General features: G+C 38.2%; 2 protein-coding genes across 5 annotated transcripts in view; both read right to left on the bottom strand.

Annotated features, from left to right (window-relative positions):
• The window catches only part of LOC128703856 (oxysterol-binding protein-related protein 1), a 648,989-nt gene that overhangs the window by 333,025 nt on the left and 297,589 nt on the right, over positions 1–18,375 (bottom strand). The gene's annotated exons all lie outside the window — the stretch shown is intronic.
• The window catches only part of AsnRS (asparagine--tRNA ligase), a 62,600-nt gene that overhangs the window by 9,281 nt on the left and 34,944 nt on the right, over positions 1–18,375 (bottom strand). For both annotated transcript variants that reach the window (XM_070084967.1, XM_070084968.1), the window contains 5 exons: positions 18,249–18,375; positions 11,008–11,204; positions 6,319–6,460; positions 2,817–2,999; positions 1,788–1,919 (listed from right to left, as the gene is read on the bottom strand). The exon at positions 18,249–18,375 is cut by the window's right edge and continues 26 nt beyond it. In XM_070084967.1, coding sequence (XP_069941068.1) covers positions 1,788–1,919; positions 2,817–2,999; positions 6,319–6,460; positions 11,008–11,204; positions 18,249–18,375 — 781 coding nt within the window. The remainder of the gene's footprint in view (positions 1–1,787; positions 1,920–2,816; positions 3,000–6,318; positions 6,461–11,007; positions 11,205–18,248) is intronic.

Raw genomic sequence — 18,375 nt, 5'->3', positions numbered from 1 at the left:
CAAAGTGGACAAAATCACTGATGTGTAAATATCGCTGACACAGTAAAATTCCATCAAATTTCATACTTTTTGTTTTACGACCTTCAGAAAAAGATTCTCTACTATTTCATAAGAAAAAATAACTAATTTTTTTTTTTTAAATTCTTGGACCCTGTAGACAAGGCATAGATCTACGGCTTGGACCCTCGAAGGGTTAAGCAGGGTCATTGTTATATTAACCTGGTTCATTGTTATATTAACTTGGGTCACTGTTATATTAACCCGGGTCATTGTTATATTAACCCGGGTCATTGTTGTATTTTGCAAGTGTTTACATATACTGATGAACTACAGGTATGTATATAATGAAAATACGAAGTGAAGAAGATAAAAGAAGACAAAAAATCTGGACAGATTTCCATAATGATCAGATAAATGGTTAGTGGAATTTAACTGCTAGCAAAAGCAAAGCTTGAAGCTGGGAGACGGTGGCTAAAAACAGAGAAAGATGCTGAAACTAAAGCTCACAGAAACACCTAGGTAAAAAAAAAAATTTCTAATAACCATTATTATAAACCTAAACAGAATAACATTAACAGCACAAAAGCTAAGTTTGCAAACCTACGAGTGGCAGAAAACTAGACATACTCCAGTACACAATGTTGGTGTGAAACCCACACCTAGCAAAACAAAAACAAAAAAAAAAACTTGAGTGTGCCAGAGAGCATCAAGACTGGTACATGATCCGAGGTGAATGAGCTACTTAGAATGTGAGAAACAGACTTTATGCTACTGAAGGAGCAAAGAACAACAAAATACTAGACATGGATCACCTCTTTACCAGAGAGGCAACAAGAGTAAGAAAATACGGTTGGATATTACATACAAAACTCCATTGGGAAGCAGAAAAGAATTCTTCCTCCGAAAGCTATGCATGTAAATTATGTACAAAAATAAGAAAAAAAGATATTATTTCTTCATTGTAGGAGTGATTAAAAAAAAAATAAGTAGAATGAGCTGAGCAATGAGACAGTAGAAGTGAACTCCACACAGCTTCACAGATGGATATGACTGGCTCACTCATGTCAGTCAGTCAAAAGTTAAAGAGACAGGGACCAAGAGCTGCAGCTCACTCTCTGCAATCTTAAATAGATAATGACACCCGTAACACCTTCACAACTTCCTAGTGTTTGCAGGTGACTATTTATAACGTACATTCATGCTTCTTATTCACAGAGGAATGTGTATAATATTTTTTTAACACTCTGGCTGTCTCCCACCAAGGCAGGGTGACCTGTAAAAGACAGTTTTCACCATCATTCACACTATCAACCAGAGGCAATGGAATTTCTCAGTAGAATCCTAATGCGAGTTTAGCATGATTAAAAAAATTAAGTCATAAGCTAATAATACAGGAAGGCCCTTTGTTTCGGTCTCTCTTTTCGGTGTCCTGCTATTTCGGCAGTTTTCAACTGTGTCATCGTTCATTTCATGTAACAGATGTGTCAGGGAAAAACGTCTGGCGCCATATTTTAAGGTAAGTTTTGTAAGTGCTGTATATTCATTTTACTTTCCTATCTTTGTTTTTTAGGCCTGTATTGAGCACTTAATATATGATAATGTAAACATGTTATCAGGCATTTTATATGCATTCGATAGCAAAAAAACACTATGCTCCACTCACCAGCGATTTTCACTTATCAGCAGGGGTCAGTAACCCAGCCACCTAAAAAACAGGGCCCTCCTGTACACAATGCATTCCCAGAGTGACAAGTAATCCAGGCAAACAAAAAAAAATTGAAACATACCGATTCTGTAAGTGAATTATCATCCTCACACTTGGACATGTAGAAGGCTTTTATACCAGCTGGAAACCTGTTGAGCAGAATTGGCTTCCCAATCTGATCAGTCATTTTTCTTTCCGGCATCTCTGGAATATCCTGTTAAATGTAACAATAATATACAACTGGACCCGGTATTTTTTTTTTTTCGACCCCAGAAAAAATATTAGTATTACATAATAACACACCGAGATGACTATAATCCTTTAAAAAATACTTTTTTCTGTATAATTACTAAAAAAGAAAAAGGATATTTTACTGCCCTCTCTCTCTGGGTCACACTGCTTTTAAAAATATGGATCAAAGATTGTTTATCAAAATACATTAGACCAAATATGGAATTATATAGAGGTAGTGTGAAACACACCAAACAATAATGAAGATATAACAGAAAATACATGCAGATTACAAAATGGTTTACAGTTAAGAACTCTACATATTATAAGGCAAGACAAAGAGCTAAAGATGCCCTCATAGTGGCAGGAAGAAAAGGCATAACAAAAAAAAAAATATAATATAAAAAATAAGCAGAGATCTTATTCTTGCACTATCATCAGGCAAACAAAAATTCACAATTGTAAACTCAGAAAACTGATTAAAAAAAATACTAGAAAGAATGTCATCATAAACAGTGGTAGAACACTAGATTACGAAGCACAAGTGGCAAGTGCTACAACTGCTGGCACATTTATACAATAATACAATAAATTAAGCAAAAACAAGAAATAACTATCACAGCTTTACTCTTGTAACTACAATTAAGTATGACACGGCGGTGGTGGTGGCGGCGGCAGCAGCAGCAGCAGCAGCAGCAACATCAATGATACTGATGATGATTAATGATAATAATAATAATAATAATATTGATAATGGTGTATTCTGACTGAACTGGAAAAATGTTAAGTTTAATAACCTGTATTTACCTAGCACAAAATGAAATCATTAACAAACAAGTGACATCTGAAATTAATGTACATTAGTATAGCTACTACTTACCTCTCCATATTGATAGTAAGATCCATCTTCCTTGGTAATGTTATGCTCCTTGAGGTACTTGATAGCATCCGAGTAAGTCAACCTGAGGAAGGGTTTTGAGGGTGCTACAAACTCTGGGTGCAACTCCTTCATTAGTTGACTACCCACTGGGTGTTCCACTACTCTCTTTACCACATCACATATCTACCAAATAAATATTGCTCTTAATACATACACTACAACAAATTATTATTTTTCAAGGCATTTTAAACAGAGAAAATATAATTTTATGTTTACAGTAATCAATTACTTTTTAAACTTTGATTTCCTGTAGTCTAATAATGAAACAGCCACATCGCCTGACTATAAATTCTCGTACAGATACATGTCTAAATTTTAAATTCCTAAATGAACAACTTTCCACTTACTATCTCAATGCCATTGGCACATTCTAGAGTAAATCCCTCACATTAAGGGAGATTGGATTTGTGCAAGATTCACAAAATTACAAATTATAAATAGCATTTATATTCAACTTACGGAAAAATTCTTCCAGTGTTAATAAAATCTAAATACAATTAAACTGTGGTACTAAAAGATGACAGTCTGCTACTCAAGCCTGAAAACCTTGTATCACTCAACCTTTGTTGAGGAAATGTTTCAAATATTGTACACACTTGAAACAGTATTTCTATGACCAGACAATTTTTTTCACTATTTTTTCTGTGAAATGTTTTCAATGAACAAAATCTTTCAACAAACCGGCCATATCCCACTGAGGCAGGGTGGCCCAAAAGGAAAAACAAAAGCTTCTCCTTTTAAATTTAGTAATATATACAGAAAGGGTTACTAGCCCCTTGCTCCCGGCATTTTAGTCGACTCTTACGACATGCATGGCTTACAGAGGAAGAATTCTGTTTCACTTTCCCATGGAGATAAGCAGAAATAAACAAGAACAAGAACTAGTAAGAAGATAGAAGAAAACCCAGAGGGGTGTGTATATATATGCTTGTATATGTACGTGTAGTGTGACCTAAGTGTAAGGAGAACTAGCAAGATGAACAAGAAATCTTGCACGTTTCTTCTTCTTTCAACAAATTGACCATTTCCCACCGAGGCAGGGTGGCCCAAAGAGAAAAACAAAAGTTTCTCTTTTTAACTTTAGTAATGTATACAGGAGAAGGGGTTACTAGCCCCTTGCTCCCGGCATTTTAGTCGACTCTTAAAACACGTGTGGCTTACGGAGGAAGAATTCTGTTCCACTTCCCCATGGAGATCAGAGGAAATAAAAACAAGAACTAGTAAAAAAATAGAACAACACTCAGAGGGGTGTATATATATATGCTTGTACATACATGTGTAGTGTGACCTAAGTGTAAATAGAAGTACAGTGGTACCCAGAGTTTCGTCCATAATTCGTTCCAGAAGGCTGTTCGAGTGCTGTTACCGAACTGATTTGTTCCCATAAGGAATAATGTAAATTAGATTAGTTCCAGACCCCCAAAAATACACTTATAAAAGCACTCACAATAATACACTTATATGAATGTTCGAGTTTGGAGCTGTACGAAACTCGGGGTACCATTGTAACAAGACATACCTGAAATCTTACATGTTTATGAGACAAAAAAAAAAGACACCAGCAATCCTAACATCATGCAAAACAAGTACAGGCTTCCGTTTTACACTCACTTGGCAGGACGGTAGTGCCTCCCTGAGTGATTGCTGTCTACCAACCTACTACCTAGGATGAACAAAATAACTTTGCAATAAGATTCCACTTTTTTCCATCCAATGATGAAAGTCATGTTATGTAAGCAATATACTGCAATGGCTTTTTTTTTTTGGGGGGGGGGGGGGGTTCATAGATGCATTCTAACATTGTACAAGTGTTATCCCAGAGGGTTGATATATTCTGAATGAGCTGGTGCTTCAGTAGTTCATTTTGTTCTGAAGAATCTCTAGTTTACCGCAGACTAGAGAAGAGTAACTCAAGTGACTCACTATTTACCTACTATTAGCAATGATGTCTTTTATTAGTCTCTGCCCTGGAATGAAGTGAACTAGAAAGCATGGTAAACTGCTGTGTCCTGTACCTTAAATTCCTTTGACAACAATGGCACCATTATTCCACAATATCAAATGAATTTTGGAAGCTGATATATTGTATTTATACAATGCTTCTTGAATAATCTCACTGATGTGTGCTGCTGTGTGGGATGCAGGAAATGGCATCACTCTAAGAACATTTTTCCGAACAAAGTCTTTGCCGAGTCAGTGTCCAGGGAGCACAATGATTTGAGTCACATATGACTGTGTGTACTGTGTTCTTTTGTGTGTTAGTTTATGTAATGTGGGTAACCCCTGTAATTGTGAAGTATGAGTTAATTTTACTGTTTTTAAAAGAACATTCAAATTAACATTTTAAAAGTATCAGCTGGTATCAGCAACTTCTTCACTAATTCCAATATAGATATCAATACCATAAAAATAGACAATACACACAAATATCAATACTACTTTGACACACTTTGGAGTACAACTGGAGGGTCTTTTGGGAGTCAACACCTCCATGTCTCAGTCCATGGCCAGGCTTCTAATTAATTGTATTAAAGAAACCAGCAGGAAATGAAAAGAGGGGAAAAAAGGGGGAAAGAAAGAGAAAGGAAAAGAGCAAAAATGATTCAGTTGTAAAGGCGAGATTTGCTCACTCATTGGAATGTCTTTGATCTCATGTAGAATTCTCTTTCTCCTCTTCCCCTGATTTATGGTACAGTTTTGTTGCTTTAAATACTAAGATAAATTTAACAAGGTACCAATGCTCTTATATGGGTGTAAGCCTGGGTTGTGAATGTTCCATCAAGAAGTAGGCTGGAGGCAGTGGAGATGTTATGTTTGATGGCAATGCGTAGTGTGAATACTATGCACAGAATACACAGCTTGGAGATTAGGTGAAGGTGCAGTGTTACTAAAAGTACTATCCAGAAGGCTGAAGAGGATATTTAGAGAGGAGGGAACAAACTAGGATGACTTGGAGGGTGTATAAATCTGTAGTGTAGGGAAGGTGGGGTAGAGGTTGTCCTAGGAAATGTTGAAGGGAGGGGGTAAAGGTGGTTTTGTGTGTGAGGGGTTTAGACATCCAGCAGGCACATGTGAGCATGTTAAAAAGGAGTGGAGGCAAGTGGTTTTTATGACTTGACATGCTGTTGGAGCATGAGCAAGGTAACATTTATGAAGGAATTCAGTGAAGTACAGTGCCTGCACTCTGAAGAAGAGGTGAGGATAATTGCAGTTTTGAACTGTAGTATCAGTGCACCTCTGGCAAGACAGTGATGGAATGAATGGTGGTGAAAGTGTTTCTTTTTCAGGTCACCCTGCCTTGGTGGGACATGGCAGTATATGAAATAAACCATTACATGCAGAACTAGAATATGATACTATTACTAGTTCTAAGATATTGACATTTTTTCTTAAAACTGTAGAAACAAGAGCATATCTTTAACAACAAATACAATATACTAACCAAGTCTTCAATACGATCTAATAATTCACTGAAAGTGATAAAGGCACATTCAGCTTCAATATGAGTATAGGAAGCCAGATGACGGCGCGTCCGCGACTGTTCTGCTCTATAAGACTGCTCTATGCAATACACATCACCGAAACTGTTGAAAATCAAAGACAGTATCAAAAATGCTAGCATTTCACATTGCTTTTAAAGGCATTCAACAATATACATTTTCCTGAAGTGTAAACCTTTTAATATAAGAGTAATCTCTTTAATGACTGTCATCCTTAAGACACTTGGTAGAGAATATCAATTATACTCAGTTTTAATGGCATTTTTAAATAAAATACATATAAAGTACAAAAATACTACATTTGCTTAAAAATATACTAATTCCCTTCTTTTTTTTTCTCTTCACCTACACACCACTTGAGTACACTTGGTCATTACCTGTGTTACAATGTTGAATGGCAGGACAGACATTAAGCAAGTGTCTCAAGAGCTGGATGCCAACACTACCAAAAAACAGCATCCTTACTGAGGAAGTAAAAGCCCAGAGTTTGTCAGAGGAAGTATCCACAAGCCTTGGTATTATAAACCTGCATTTCCAATATAATATATTTATGGTATTAGTTGGCCAGAGGGCAGAGCTGGTCCCAGCAATCATAATCCATGTGGATTATATTCCTGGTAATTGGCACTACTTATGAACTCACAACTCATGGTGTGAACAACACACATGAAAAATAGGGTTGCATTCTTGACATGTCGAAAAAAGCCAAAGAAGTTTTTTACTTTTTAAATCAATAGCTTTCATCACCTAAAATTGTTGCTGTCATTGTTTATTGATCATTAAAATTAGCTAAAAATGTGAAATGAAAGAACTATATATTTCCTTCAGTTCCTTGTTCTTCATCCTTATTTCTACAGAAGTGTGTAGAGATGGTTGAAGTGGCTCTTCTGGGTCACAAACTTGATCAGAGAAATTTCCTGCAGCCACCCAGTACACTGATACACTCACCACTATATCATCACTACACAGCTCTCTTATTTAATAACTTTTTTTACACTACAGCGCATTATCAATCACGGCATAATCAGCAACTGTATAAACAAGAGCTAGTGTAGATAAATGATTGTTAAGGCACTGGAATTTGTACTCGTATTGTAATTATAGGGTATCAGCCTTTATACGTCTCTCTCACCACTATACACCTCAAAACATGTTTACCTAAATTTTCTAAGACACCTACAGTGTCATGCTAGATTTTCTTGCCATCTTTTGACACGTACATAAGTAGTTTTTCGTGTACAATTTAGGGTCTTGGACACAAAATTTCAAGAGAGTTACTGAAAATACAAGTTACTGTTGCTTAAATTATGAGTCTACTGTATATAAAGATTATACCCTTTTTCCTCATGTTTTAATTGGTGAGGCAAATATTATGAAAACAGTTGACTGCTGATGTGCAAAATAACTAATAAAGGATCATCTGTGAAGACCTGCAAAAAATGTATTTATAAATATGTGGTCGCTGCACGAGGAAGTGGTCATTAATCGGGAGGGAAAGGGAGACAGCTTACAGCCTGAGCAGGACCTGGTCTATGAGAGGCAAGGTAAACTACAGAATTGATGAGAGGAAAAAAGATGGGTGGTGCATCAAAGCATCTGTGGGGATAAAAAATTATGTTAAGTATCTCTTAAGAAATACATGAAAGAGGGTAAGGCACCTAGGGACTGGCAGAGAGCATGCATAGTTCCTTTGTATAAAGGCAAAGGGGACAAAAGAGAGTGCAAAAATTATAGGGGAAGTCTGTTCAGTATACCTGGTAAGGTGTACCTGGAGTTTGCCTGGAGAGGATTTCAGGGGTCAATGCCCCCACGGCTCAGTTTGAGTAGAATTATTGTTGAAAGAATTAAGAGTAAGATGGAAAGTGGGATAGCAGATGAACAAGGAGGCTTTAGGAAGGTAGGGGGTGTGTAGACCAAGTGTTTACAGTGAAATATATTGGTGAACAGTATTTAGATAAGGGTAAAGAGGTTTTTGTGGCATTTATGGATTTGGAAAAGGCACACAACAGGGTGGATAGGGGGGCAATGTGGCAGATGTTGCAAATGTATGGAATGGGATGTAGCTTACTGAAAGCAGTGAAGACTTTTTACAATGATAGCGAGGCTCATGTTAGAGTATGTAGGAGAGAGTGAGACCATTTCCCAGTAAAGTAGGCCTTAGACAAGGATGTGTGATGTCACTGTGGTTGTTCAATATATTTATAGATGGAGTTGTAAGAGAAGTGAATGCTTGGATGCTGGCAAAGTGGGAATTGTCACATTTGCTCTTTGCTGATAACACTGTGCTTTTGGGAGATTCTGAAGAGAAGTTGCAGAGGTTGGTGGATGAGTTTGGTAGGGTATATAAAACAAGAAAATTGTATGTGAATATAGGAAAGAGCAAGGTAATGAGGATAACAAAAAAAAATTAGGTAACAAAAACTTGGATATCAGATTGGAGAGAGAGAGAGAGAGAGTATGGAGGAGGTGAATGTATTCAGATATTTAGGAGTGGACATGTCAGCAGATGAGTCTATGAAAGACAAAGTGAATCATAGAATTAACAAGGGGAAAAAGAAAAGGCAAGAGGTGCACTGAGGAGTCTGTGGAGACAAAGAACTTTGTTCATGGAAGCAAAGAGGGGAATGTATGACAGTAGTTATACCAATGCTCTTATATGGGTGTAAAGCATGGGTGGTGAATGTTGCAACAAGGAGAAGGCTGAAGGCAGTGGAGATGTCATGTCCGAGGGCATTGTGTGGTGTGAATATAATGCAGAGAATTCATAGTTTGGAAATTAGGTGGTGTGGGATTACCAAAACTATTATCCAGAAGGCTGAGGAGGGGTTGTTGAGGTAGTTCGGACATGTAGAGAGGACGGAACAAAATAGAATGACTTCAAAAGTACAGTATATAAATTTGTAGTGGAGGAAGACAGGGTAGGGGTTGGCCTAGGAAAAGTTGGAGGAAGAGGGTAAAGGAGGCTTTGTGTGCGAGGGGCTTGGACTTCCATCAAGCATGAGTGAGTGTGTTAGATATAAGTGAATGGAGACAAATGGTTTTTAGGACTTGACATGCTCTTGGAGTGTGAGCAAGGTAACATTTATGAAGGGATTCAGGGAAACCAGCAGGCCGGACTTGAGTCCTGGAGATGGGAAGTATAATGCCTGCACTCTGAAGGAAGGGTGCTAATGTTGCAGTTTTATAACTATAGTGTAAGTGTGCCTCTAGAAAGACAGTGATGGAGTGAATTATGATGAAAGTTTTTCTTTTTTGGGCCACGCTACCTTGGTGGGAAACAGCCAATGTGTTAATAATAAAAAAAAATTCTTAAGGTTTCTTATCTTCGTAGAATTTCCTAACCCCTTTGGCGTCAGTCCCATAATATTATGGCTTTGAAGTAAGTGTTGGTCCTGTAATACTATGCCAAAATTCTAGCAGCTTCAAACCTTGCAGGAGAAAGCTGGTAGGCCTACATGTGAGAGAATGGGTCTGTGTGACCAGTGTGCACAGTATAAAAAAAAATCCTGCACCACGCAGTGCATAACAAAAAAAACTGCAACCATGCGTTTGGTTTAAAACAGCGAATTTGCAGTGTATTTTCATATGGTGTTTATGGCTGTATTCTAGTTTTCTTGGTCTCGTTCAACCGAAGATATATTACAGAAATAGAAATTATTCTGAATGGTTTACAGACTAAAGTAGCTTGAATTTGAGCTCAAATTAGCGGAAATGTTCGATTTTTGCCAATGTTCAAGAGTAAACATATCACATCACACGTCCAATACACATCAGCTGGGTGGTCTAATATGTATTCACAAATGCACTGATATTATTTATACAGTTATTAAAATTATGTATTAGTCTAAATAACAGTAATTCTTTATTTTTTGTGTAAATAAAAATTCAAAATGAAAAGCAAGCATACTATAAGAGAGGCTTGCAGATGTGACTAATGAACAGATAAAATGTTATTTTAGTGCCAGAAATGTCTGCATTATTTATTCTGGACCCTATTTTGAAATTGGTCTTTCTTGAATTTTGTGAAATTGGCCAAATTAGTAATTTCTGATCACCATTAGATAGCTGAAATAGGTAAATGGGCAGTTTCTTGTACTCAGTCGATAGAATAAAAGGAGTTCTAGTGAAATAGCTACAAGTTTGGTTGACTGGAACAATGGAACTGACCCAAAACAGAGCTCAAGATGGGCAAAATCACCGGTGCATAAATATTGCCAAGACTGCTAACTTCACAAAAGCATAATTCCATAAGTTTTCCATCAATTTTCACGCTTTTGGTTTCATTACCTTCAGAAAAAGATTCTCTATCATTTCATAAGAAAAAAATATTTTTTTTTTAAAATTCTTCAACCCTGTGAGCAAGTTTGTGAGTAGGGGTTGCAACCCTCAAATTACAGGTAGAAGGTTTACCTGTAACTGATTCTTGGGTTCATCACCTCAGCACCGCAGTTCCAGGCCAGCCCTCCTGGTCAATGATCTCATCAATCAGGTGACAATAGCAAGAACATGGGGTTAGTAATCCTTCTTCTGTATATAATTATTAATATAACAAAGAAACAGGAATACTTATAAAAAAAGAAACTGATTACTGATGGCATAATAATGACTACATGTATGTTATTAATCATTACCTGGGAATGCAAGTTTCAAGGTAAAGCTGACTGGATTGTGTGAGGTAAGCCTTTTCACCGAAGAAATTAAAATCAAATAGAGTCGAGCCTCCTTCACACTGTGTTTGAACCATTGTAGGTGGTGACATCCACTCGTACCCTCGATCACTGTAGTGGTCCACAAAGGCCTTCATTAAAATGGAACGCAACCGCAGAACCTAAGGAAAAAAGCATCCAAAAATTACAAAGTTGTCTAGATTCTTTGGCAGTGGTAATTTTCAAGCTTAAATCAGTTAGGCAAAAGTAGGAGAGTCAAGTAGCCAGCTGCAGTATTAAATGTTCATGCAGCCAGCTCCAGTATTAAGTGTCCATGTAGCCAGCTGCCTAGGTAGTAGGTTGGTAGACAGCAACCGCCCAGGGAGGTACTACCATCCTGCCAAGTGAGTGTAAAACGGAAGCCTGCAATTGTTTTACATGATGGTAGGATTGCTGGTGTCTTTTTATTCTGTCTCATACACATGCAAGATTTCAGGTATGTCTTGCTACTTCTACTTACACTTAGGTCACACTACACATACATGTACAAACATATATATACACATCCCTCTGGGTTTTCTTCACTTTCTAGTTCTTGTTCTTGTTTATTTCCTATTACCTCCATGGGGAAATGGAACAGAATTTTCTTCCTCCGTAAGCCATGCGTGTTGTAAGAGGCGACTAAAATGCCGGGAGCAAGGGCCTAGTAACCTCTTCTCCTGTATATATTGCTAAATGTAAAAGGAGAAACTTTTGTTTATCCTTTTGGGCCACCCCGCCTCTGTGGGATACGGCTGGTGTGTTGAAAGAAAGTAGCCAGCTGCATTATCAAGTGTTCATGTAGCCAGCTGCAGTATTAATCCTTTTAGGGTCGGTCCAATAGAACTACGGTTTTGAAGCCCGGGTCAGTCCCGTAGTTTTACGTCACGAGCTCAACTCAGTAAATTTAATCCTAGATATGAGTAGGTAGTAGGTTGGTAGACAGCAACCACCCAGGGAGGTACCACCGTCCTGCCAAGCGAGTGTAAAACGAAAGCCTGTGATGGTAGGATTGCTGATGTCTTTTGTCTGTCTCATAAATATGCAAGATTACAGGTATGTCTTGCTACTTCTACTTACACTTAGGTCACACTACACATACATGTACACGTTTATTTATACACACTCATATGAGTTTTCTTTGATTTTATCTTAATAGTTCTTGGTCTTATTACTTTTCTTTTATATCCATGGGGAAGTGGAATAAGAATCTTTCCTCTGTAAGCCATGCGTGTTGTAAAAGTCAACTAAAATGCTGGGAACAATGGGCTAGTAACCCCTTTTCCTGTAAAGATTACTAAAAAGAATAAGAAGAAGAAAATTGTCAAAGTGGGAAGTCTGAATGTGCATGGATGTTGTGCAAACGATAAGAAAGAGATGATTGTGGAAGTTATGAATGAGAAGAAGCTGGATGTCCTGGCTTTAAGTGAAACAACAAAGCTGAAGGGGGTGGGAGAGTTTCAATGGAGACGAATAAATGGGATTAGGTCAGGGGTTTCAAATAGAGTTAGAGCTAAAGAAGGAGTAGCAATAATGTTGAAGGATAAGCTATGGCAGGAAAAGAGGGACTATAAATGAATTAATTCAAGGATTATGTGGAGTAAAATAAAGATTGGATGTGAAAAGTGGGTTATAATAAGCGTGTATGCACCTGGAGAAGAGAGAAGTGTAGAGGAGAGAGATTTTGGGAAATGTTGAGTGAATGCATGGGGAGTTTTGAATCAAGTGTGAGAGTAATGGTGGTTGGGGATTTCAATGCTAAAGTGGGTAAAAATGTTATGGAGGGAGTAGTAGGTAAATTTGGGGTGCCAGGGGTAAATGTAAATGGGGAGCCTTTAATTGAGCTATGTGTAGAAAGAGATTTGGTAATAAGTAATACATATTTTATGGAAAAGAGGATAAATAAATATACAAGGTATGATGTAGCACGTAATGAAAGTAGTTTATTAGATTATGTATTGGTGGATAAAAGGTTGATGGATAGGCTCCAGAATGTACATGTTTATAGAGGGGCAACTGATACATCGGATCATTATTTAGTTGTAGCTACAGTTAGAGTAAGAGGTAGATGGGAAAAGAGGAAGGTGGCAACAACAAGTAAGAGGGAGGTGAAAGTGTATAAACTAAGGGAGGAGGAAGTTTGGGTGAGATATAAGCGACTATTGGCAGAAAGGTGGGCAAGTGCAAAGATGAATAGTGGGGGGGTTGAAGAGGCTTGGAATAATTTTAAAAATGCAGCATTAGAATGTGGGGCAGAAGTTTGTGGTTATAGGAGAGTGGGAGCAGAAGGAAAGAGGAGTGATTGGTGGAATGATGAAGTACAGGGTGTGATGAAAGAGAAAAAGGTAGCTTATGAGAGGTTTTTACAAAGCAGAAGTGTAATAAGAAGAATAGAGTATATGGAGAGTAAAACAAAGGTAAAGAGAGTGGTGAGAGAGTGCAAAAGGAGAGCAGATGATAGAGTGGGAGAGGCACTGTCAAGAAATTTTAATGAAAATAAGAAAAATTTTGGAGTGAGTTAAACAAGTTAAGAAAGCCTAGGGAAAGTATGGATTTGTCAGTTAAAAACAGAGTAGGGGAGTTAGTAGATGGGGAGATGGAGGTATTAGGTAGATGGCGAGAATATTTTGAGGAACTTTCAAATGTTAAGGAAGAAAGAGAGGCAGTAATTTCATGCACTGGTCAGGGAGGTATACCATCTTTTAGGAGTGAAGAAGAGCAGAATGTAAGTGTGGGGGAGGTACGTGAGGCATTACGTAGAAAGGGGGTAAAGCAGCTGGAACTGATGGGATCATGACAGAAATGTTAAAAGCAGGGGGGGGATATAGTGTTGGAGTGGTTGGTACTTTTGTTTAATAAATGTATGAAAGAGGGGAAGGTACCTAGGGATTGGCGGAGAGCATGTATAGTCCCTTTATATAAAGGGAAAGGGGACAAAAGAGACTATAATTTTTACAGAGGAATAAGTTTACTGAGTATACCAGGAAAAGTGTACGGTAGGGTTATAATTGAAAGAATTAGAGGTAAGACAGAATGTAGGATTGCGGATGAGCAAGGAGGTTTCAGAGTGGGTAGGGGATGTGTAGATCAAGTGTTTACATTGAAGCATATATGTGAACAGTATTTAGATAAAGGTAGGGAAGTTTTTATTGCATTTGTGGATTTAGAAAAGGCATATGATAGAGTGGATAGAGGAGCAATGTGGCAGATGTTGCAAGTATATGGAATTTGTGGTAAGTTATTAAATGCTGCAAAGAGTTTTTATGAGGATAGTGAGGCTCAGGTTAGGGTGTGTAGAAGAGAGGGAGACTACTTCCCGGTAAAAGTAGGTCTTAGACAGGGATGTGTAATGTCACCATGGTTGTTTAATATATTTATAGATGGGGTTGTAAAGGAAGTAAATGCTAGGGTGTTCAGGAGAGGGGTGGGATTAAATTTTGGGGAATCAAATTCAAAATGGGAACTGACACAGTTACTTTTTGCTGATGATACTGTGCTTATGGGAGATTCTAAAGAAAAATTGCAAAGGTTAGTGGATGAGTTTGGGAATGTGTGTAAAGGTAGAAAGTTGAAAGTGAACATAGAAAAGAGTAAGGTGATGAGGGTATCAAATGATTTAGATAAAGAAAAATTGGATATCAAATTGGGGAGGAGGAGTATGGAAGAAGTGAATGTTTTCAGATACTTGGGAGTTGACGTGTCGGCGGATGGATTTATGAAGGATGAGGTTAATCATAGAATTGATGAGGGAAACAAAGGCGAGTGGTGCGTTGAGGTATATGTGGAGTCAAAAAACGTTATTTATGGAGGCAAAGAAGGGAATGTATGAAAATATAGTAGTACCAACACTCTTATATGGGTGTGAAGCTTGGGTGGTAAATGCAGCAGCGAGGAGGCGGTTGGAGGCAGTGGAGATGTCCTGTTTAAGGGCAATGTGTGGTGTAAATATTATGCAGAAAATTCGGAGTGTGGAAATTAGGAAAAGGTGTGGAGTTAATAAAAGTATTAGTCAGAGGGCAGAAGAGGGGTTGTTGAGGTGGTTTGGTCATTTAGAGAGAATGGATCAAAGTAGAATGACATGGAAAGCATATAAATCTATAGGGGAAGGAAGGCGGGGTAGGGGTCATCCTCGAAAGGGTTGGAGAGAGGGGGTAAAGGAGGTTTTGTGGGCAAGGGGCTTGGGCTTCCAGCAAGCGTGCGTGAGCGTGTTAGATAGGAGTGAATGGAGACGAATGGCACTTGGGGCCTGACGATCTGTTGGAGTGTGAGCAGGGTAATATTTAGTGAAGGGATTCAGGGAAACCAGTTATTTTCATATAGTCGGACTTGAGTCCTGGAAATGGGAAGTACAATGCCTGCACTTTAAAGGAGGGGTTTGGGACACTGGCAGTTTGGAGGGATATGTTGTGTATCTTTATATGTGTATGCTTCTAAACTGTGTATTCTGAGCACCTCTGCAAAAACAGTGATAATGTGCGAGTGTGGTGAAAGTGTTGAATGATGATGAAAGTATTTTCTTTTTGGGGATTTTCTTTCTTTTTTGGGTCACCCTGCCTCGGTGGGAGACGGCCGACTTGTTGAAAAAAAAAAATATATATATGAGAGAATAGGTCTATGTAGTATGTGTGCACCATTTTTTATTATTATTAACACATCAGCTGTTTCCCACCAAGGTAGGGTGGCCCGAAAAATAAAAACTTTCATCATCATTTGCTCTATCACTCTTGCCACAGGTGCACTACAGTTATAAAACTGCAACATTATTACCCCTCCTTCAGAGTGCACCATATAAAAAAAAATCCTGCAGCAAGCAGTGCACAATGGGGGAAAAATCCTACAACTGTATTTTGGTTTTAAACAGTGACTTTACATGTACGTATCTTTGTATGGTTTTTATTGTTGCATTCTTGGTTTCTTGGTCTCATATGATAGAATGGAAGACATGTTACAGAAATAGAGATGATTTTCATTGGTGTAAATATTATGCAGACAATAAAAGAAAGATGAGGTGAATCAAAGAATTGGTGAGGGGAAAAGGGTGAGTGGTGCACTTAGGAGTCTGTGGAGGCAAAGAACTTTGTCCTTGGAGGCAAAGAGGGGAATGTATGAGAGTATAGTTTTACCAACGCTCTTATATGGGTGTGAAGCATGGGTGATGAATGTTGCAGCGAGGAGAAGGCTGGAGGCAGGGGAGACGTCAAGTCTGAGGGCAATGTGTAGTGTGAATATAATGCAGAGAATTCATAGTTTGGAAGTTAGGAGGAGGTGCGGGATTACCAAAACTGTTGTCCAGAGGGCTGAGGAAGGGTTGTTGAGGTGGTTCGGACATGCAGAGAGAATGGAGTGAAACAGAATGACTTCAAGAGTGTATCAGTCTGTAGTGGAAGGAAGGCGGGGTAGGGGTCGGCCTAGGAAAGGTTGGAGGGAGGGGGTAAAGGAGGTTTTGTGTTGGAGGGGCTTGGACTTCCAGTGGGCATGCGTGAGCATGTTTGATAGGAGTGAATGGAGACAAATGGTTTTTAATACTTGACGTGCTGTTGGAGTGTGAGCAAAGTAACATTTATGAAGGGATTCAGGGACACCAGCAGGCCAGACTTGAGTCCTGGAGATGGGAAGTACAGTGCCTGCACTCTGAAGGAGGGGTGTTAATGTTGCAGTTTAAAAACTGTAGTGTAAAGCACCCTTCTGGCAAGACAGTGATGGAGTGAATAATGGTGAAAGTTTTTCTTTTTTGGGCCACCCTGCCTTGGTGGGAATCGGCCAGTGTTAAAAAAAATAAATAAAAGAAATTAGATTTTTTTTTTTAACAAGTCGGCCGTCTCCCACCGAGGCAGGGTGACCCAAAAAGAAAGAAAATCCCCAAAAAGAAAATACTTTCATCATCATTCAACACTTTCACCTCACTCACACATAATCACTGTTTTTGCAGACGTGCTCAAAATACAACAATTTAGAAGTATATATGTATAAAAATACACAGCATATCCCTCCAAACTGCCAATATCCCAAACCCCTCCTTTAAAGTGCAGGCATTGTACTTCCCATTTCCAGGACTCAAGTCCGGCTATATAAAATAACCGGTTTCACTGAATCCCTTCACTAAATATTACCCTGGTGTGGTCATAAAAATGATGCAAGTTAAAGACAGGCAACAAGTTAATCAGACAGAAAAAAAATGAAGAAAGACAGGTTGATTAAATGTATATAAACCTGGGTTGATGAAAGATGGAAGAAAAAAAAAATGGGGATGGAAAGACAGTGGAGATAAAGAATTGAACATCTAACTGGCAGGTGCAAGTGTGTTAGACAATGAGAAGAGTTGAATAACTGAGAACTAAATGCTTCTTGGTATGTTAGCACAGACCATCAGGAACCATGGAGAGACAGAAAAACCAACTATCTGTACTTTAAGCTTCTGAGGTGAAAAGCACAATGCTGGCATTTTTCAAAGCATGGTAGGAACATTCCAAAGTGTAATAAAAAATTATTCACTGTCATTAGTGTAACATGGGTATGATTTTTTGATAAATATTAAAATCACATTATCTGACAATTTCATACCAAGCACCTTGGCCTTTATGAGCCACATACATATACAACAACAAAAAAAAAAAACTCTCCTTGTACAAGAGAATATTAGTGATACCCTGGCAGTCAAAGGTTAAAGTCATAACTGTGTGAGAAGAGAACACTAGTGTTACTGTATAATGGTATTCCAGATACTTTCCTGCCCAACCTGTCACCAAGCTAAGGTTGAAGCTATGGACCATACCCCCGGCCGGGATTGAACCCGCGGTTCAATCCCGGCCGGGGGTATGGTTTATTTGCAATCGTGTCATTACGATTTCTTAAGTCAAGTTGAAGCTATGGCTTTGACTACAGTTTGAGGGAGAAGAGGATTTAAAACTTCCAATTTACACTAAAAAAGCATATAAAATTTTGAAATACTTTCTCAACATGGCAATATACTCAGAGAAAGATACATATAATACTGGCAAGGTTTCAGCAAAAAAAGTTTAAAATATTTCAGCAATGTGATCACTCAAATAGGTGGAATCAGAGGATTCCACCTATTTGATGAGGAAGCTCACAAATCCATTCTAGTTATCCTATTTTCTTGTAAGTACTAAAAGATTAAGCAATCTGAATTGAAAAACAGAAATGATTAATTACAAATGTTACCATACCTTTGAGGTATTTTCACCCCTGATCAACAAATGGCGTTTGTCAAGCTGTACATCAGGGTTAGAGAGTTGATTAATCTCTGCTTCAGCACCTCCTGCAGGAGATTCTCCAACTAACTGCCAATAATCC

The sequence above is a fragment of the Cherax quadricarinatus genome, chromosome 14 (assembly GCF_038502225.1).
Source record: "Cherax quadricarinatus isolate ZL_2023a chromosome 14, ASM3850222v1, whole genome shotgun sequence".
NCBI lineage: Eukaryota > Metazoa > Arthropoda > Malacostraca > Decapoda > Parastacidae > Cherax > Cherax quadricarinatus.
This window is presented reverse-complemented; position numbering and strand designations above follow the sequence as displayed.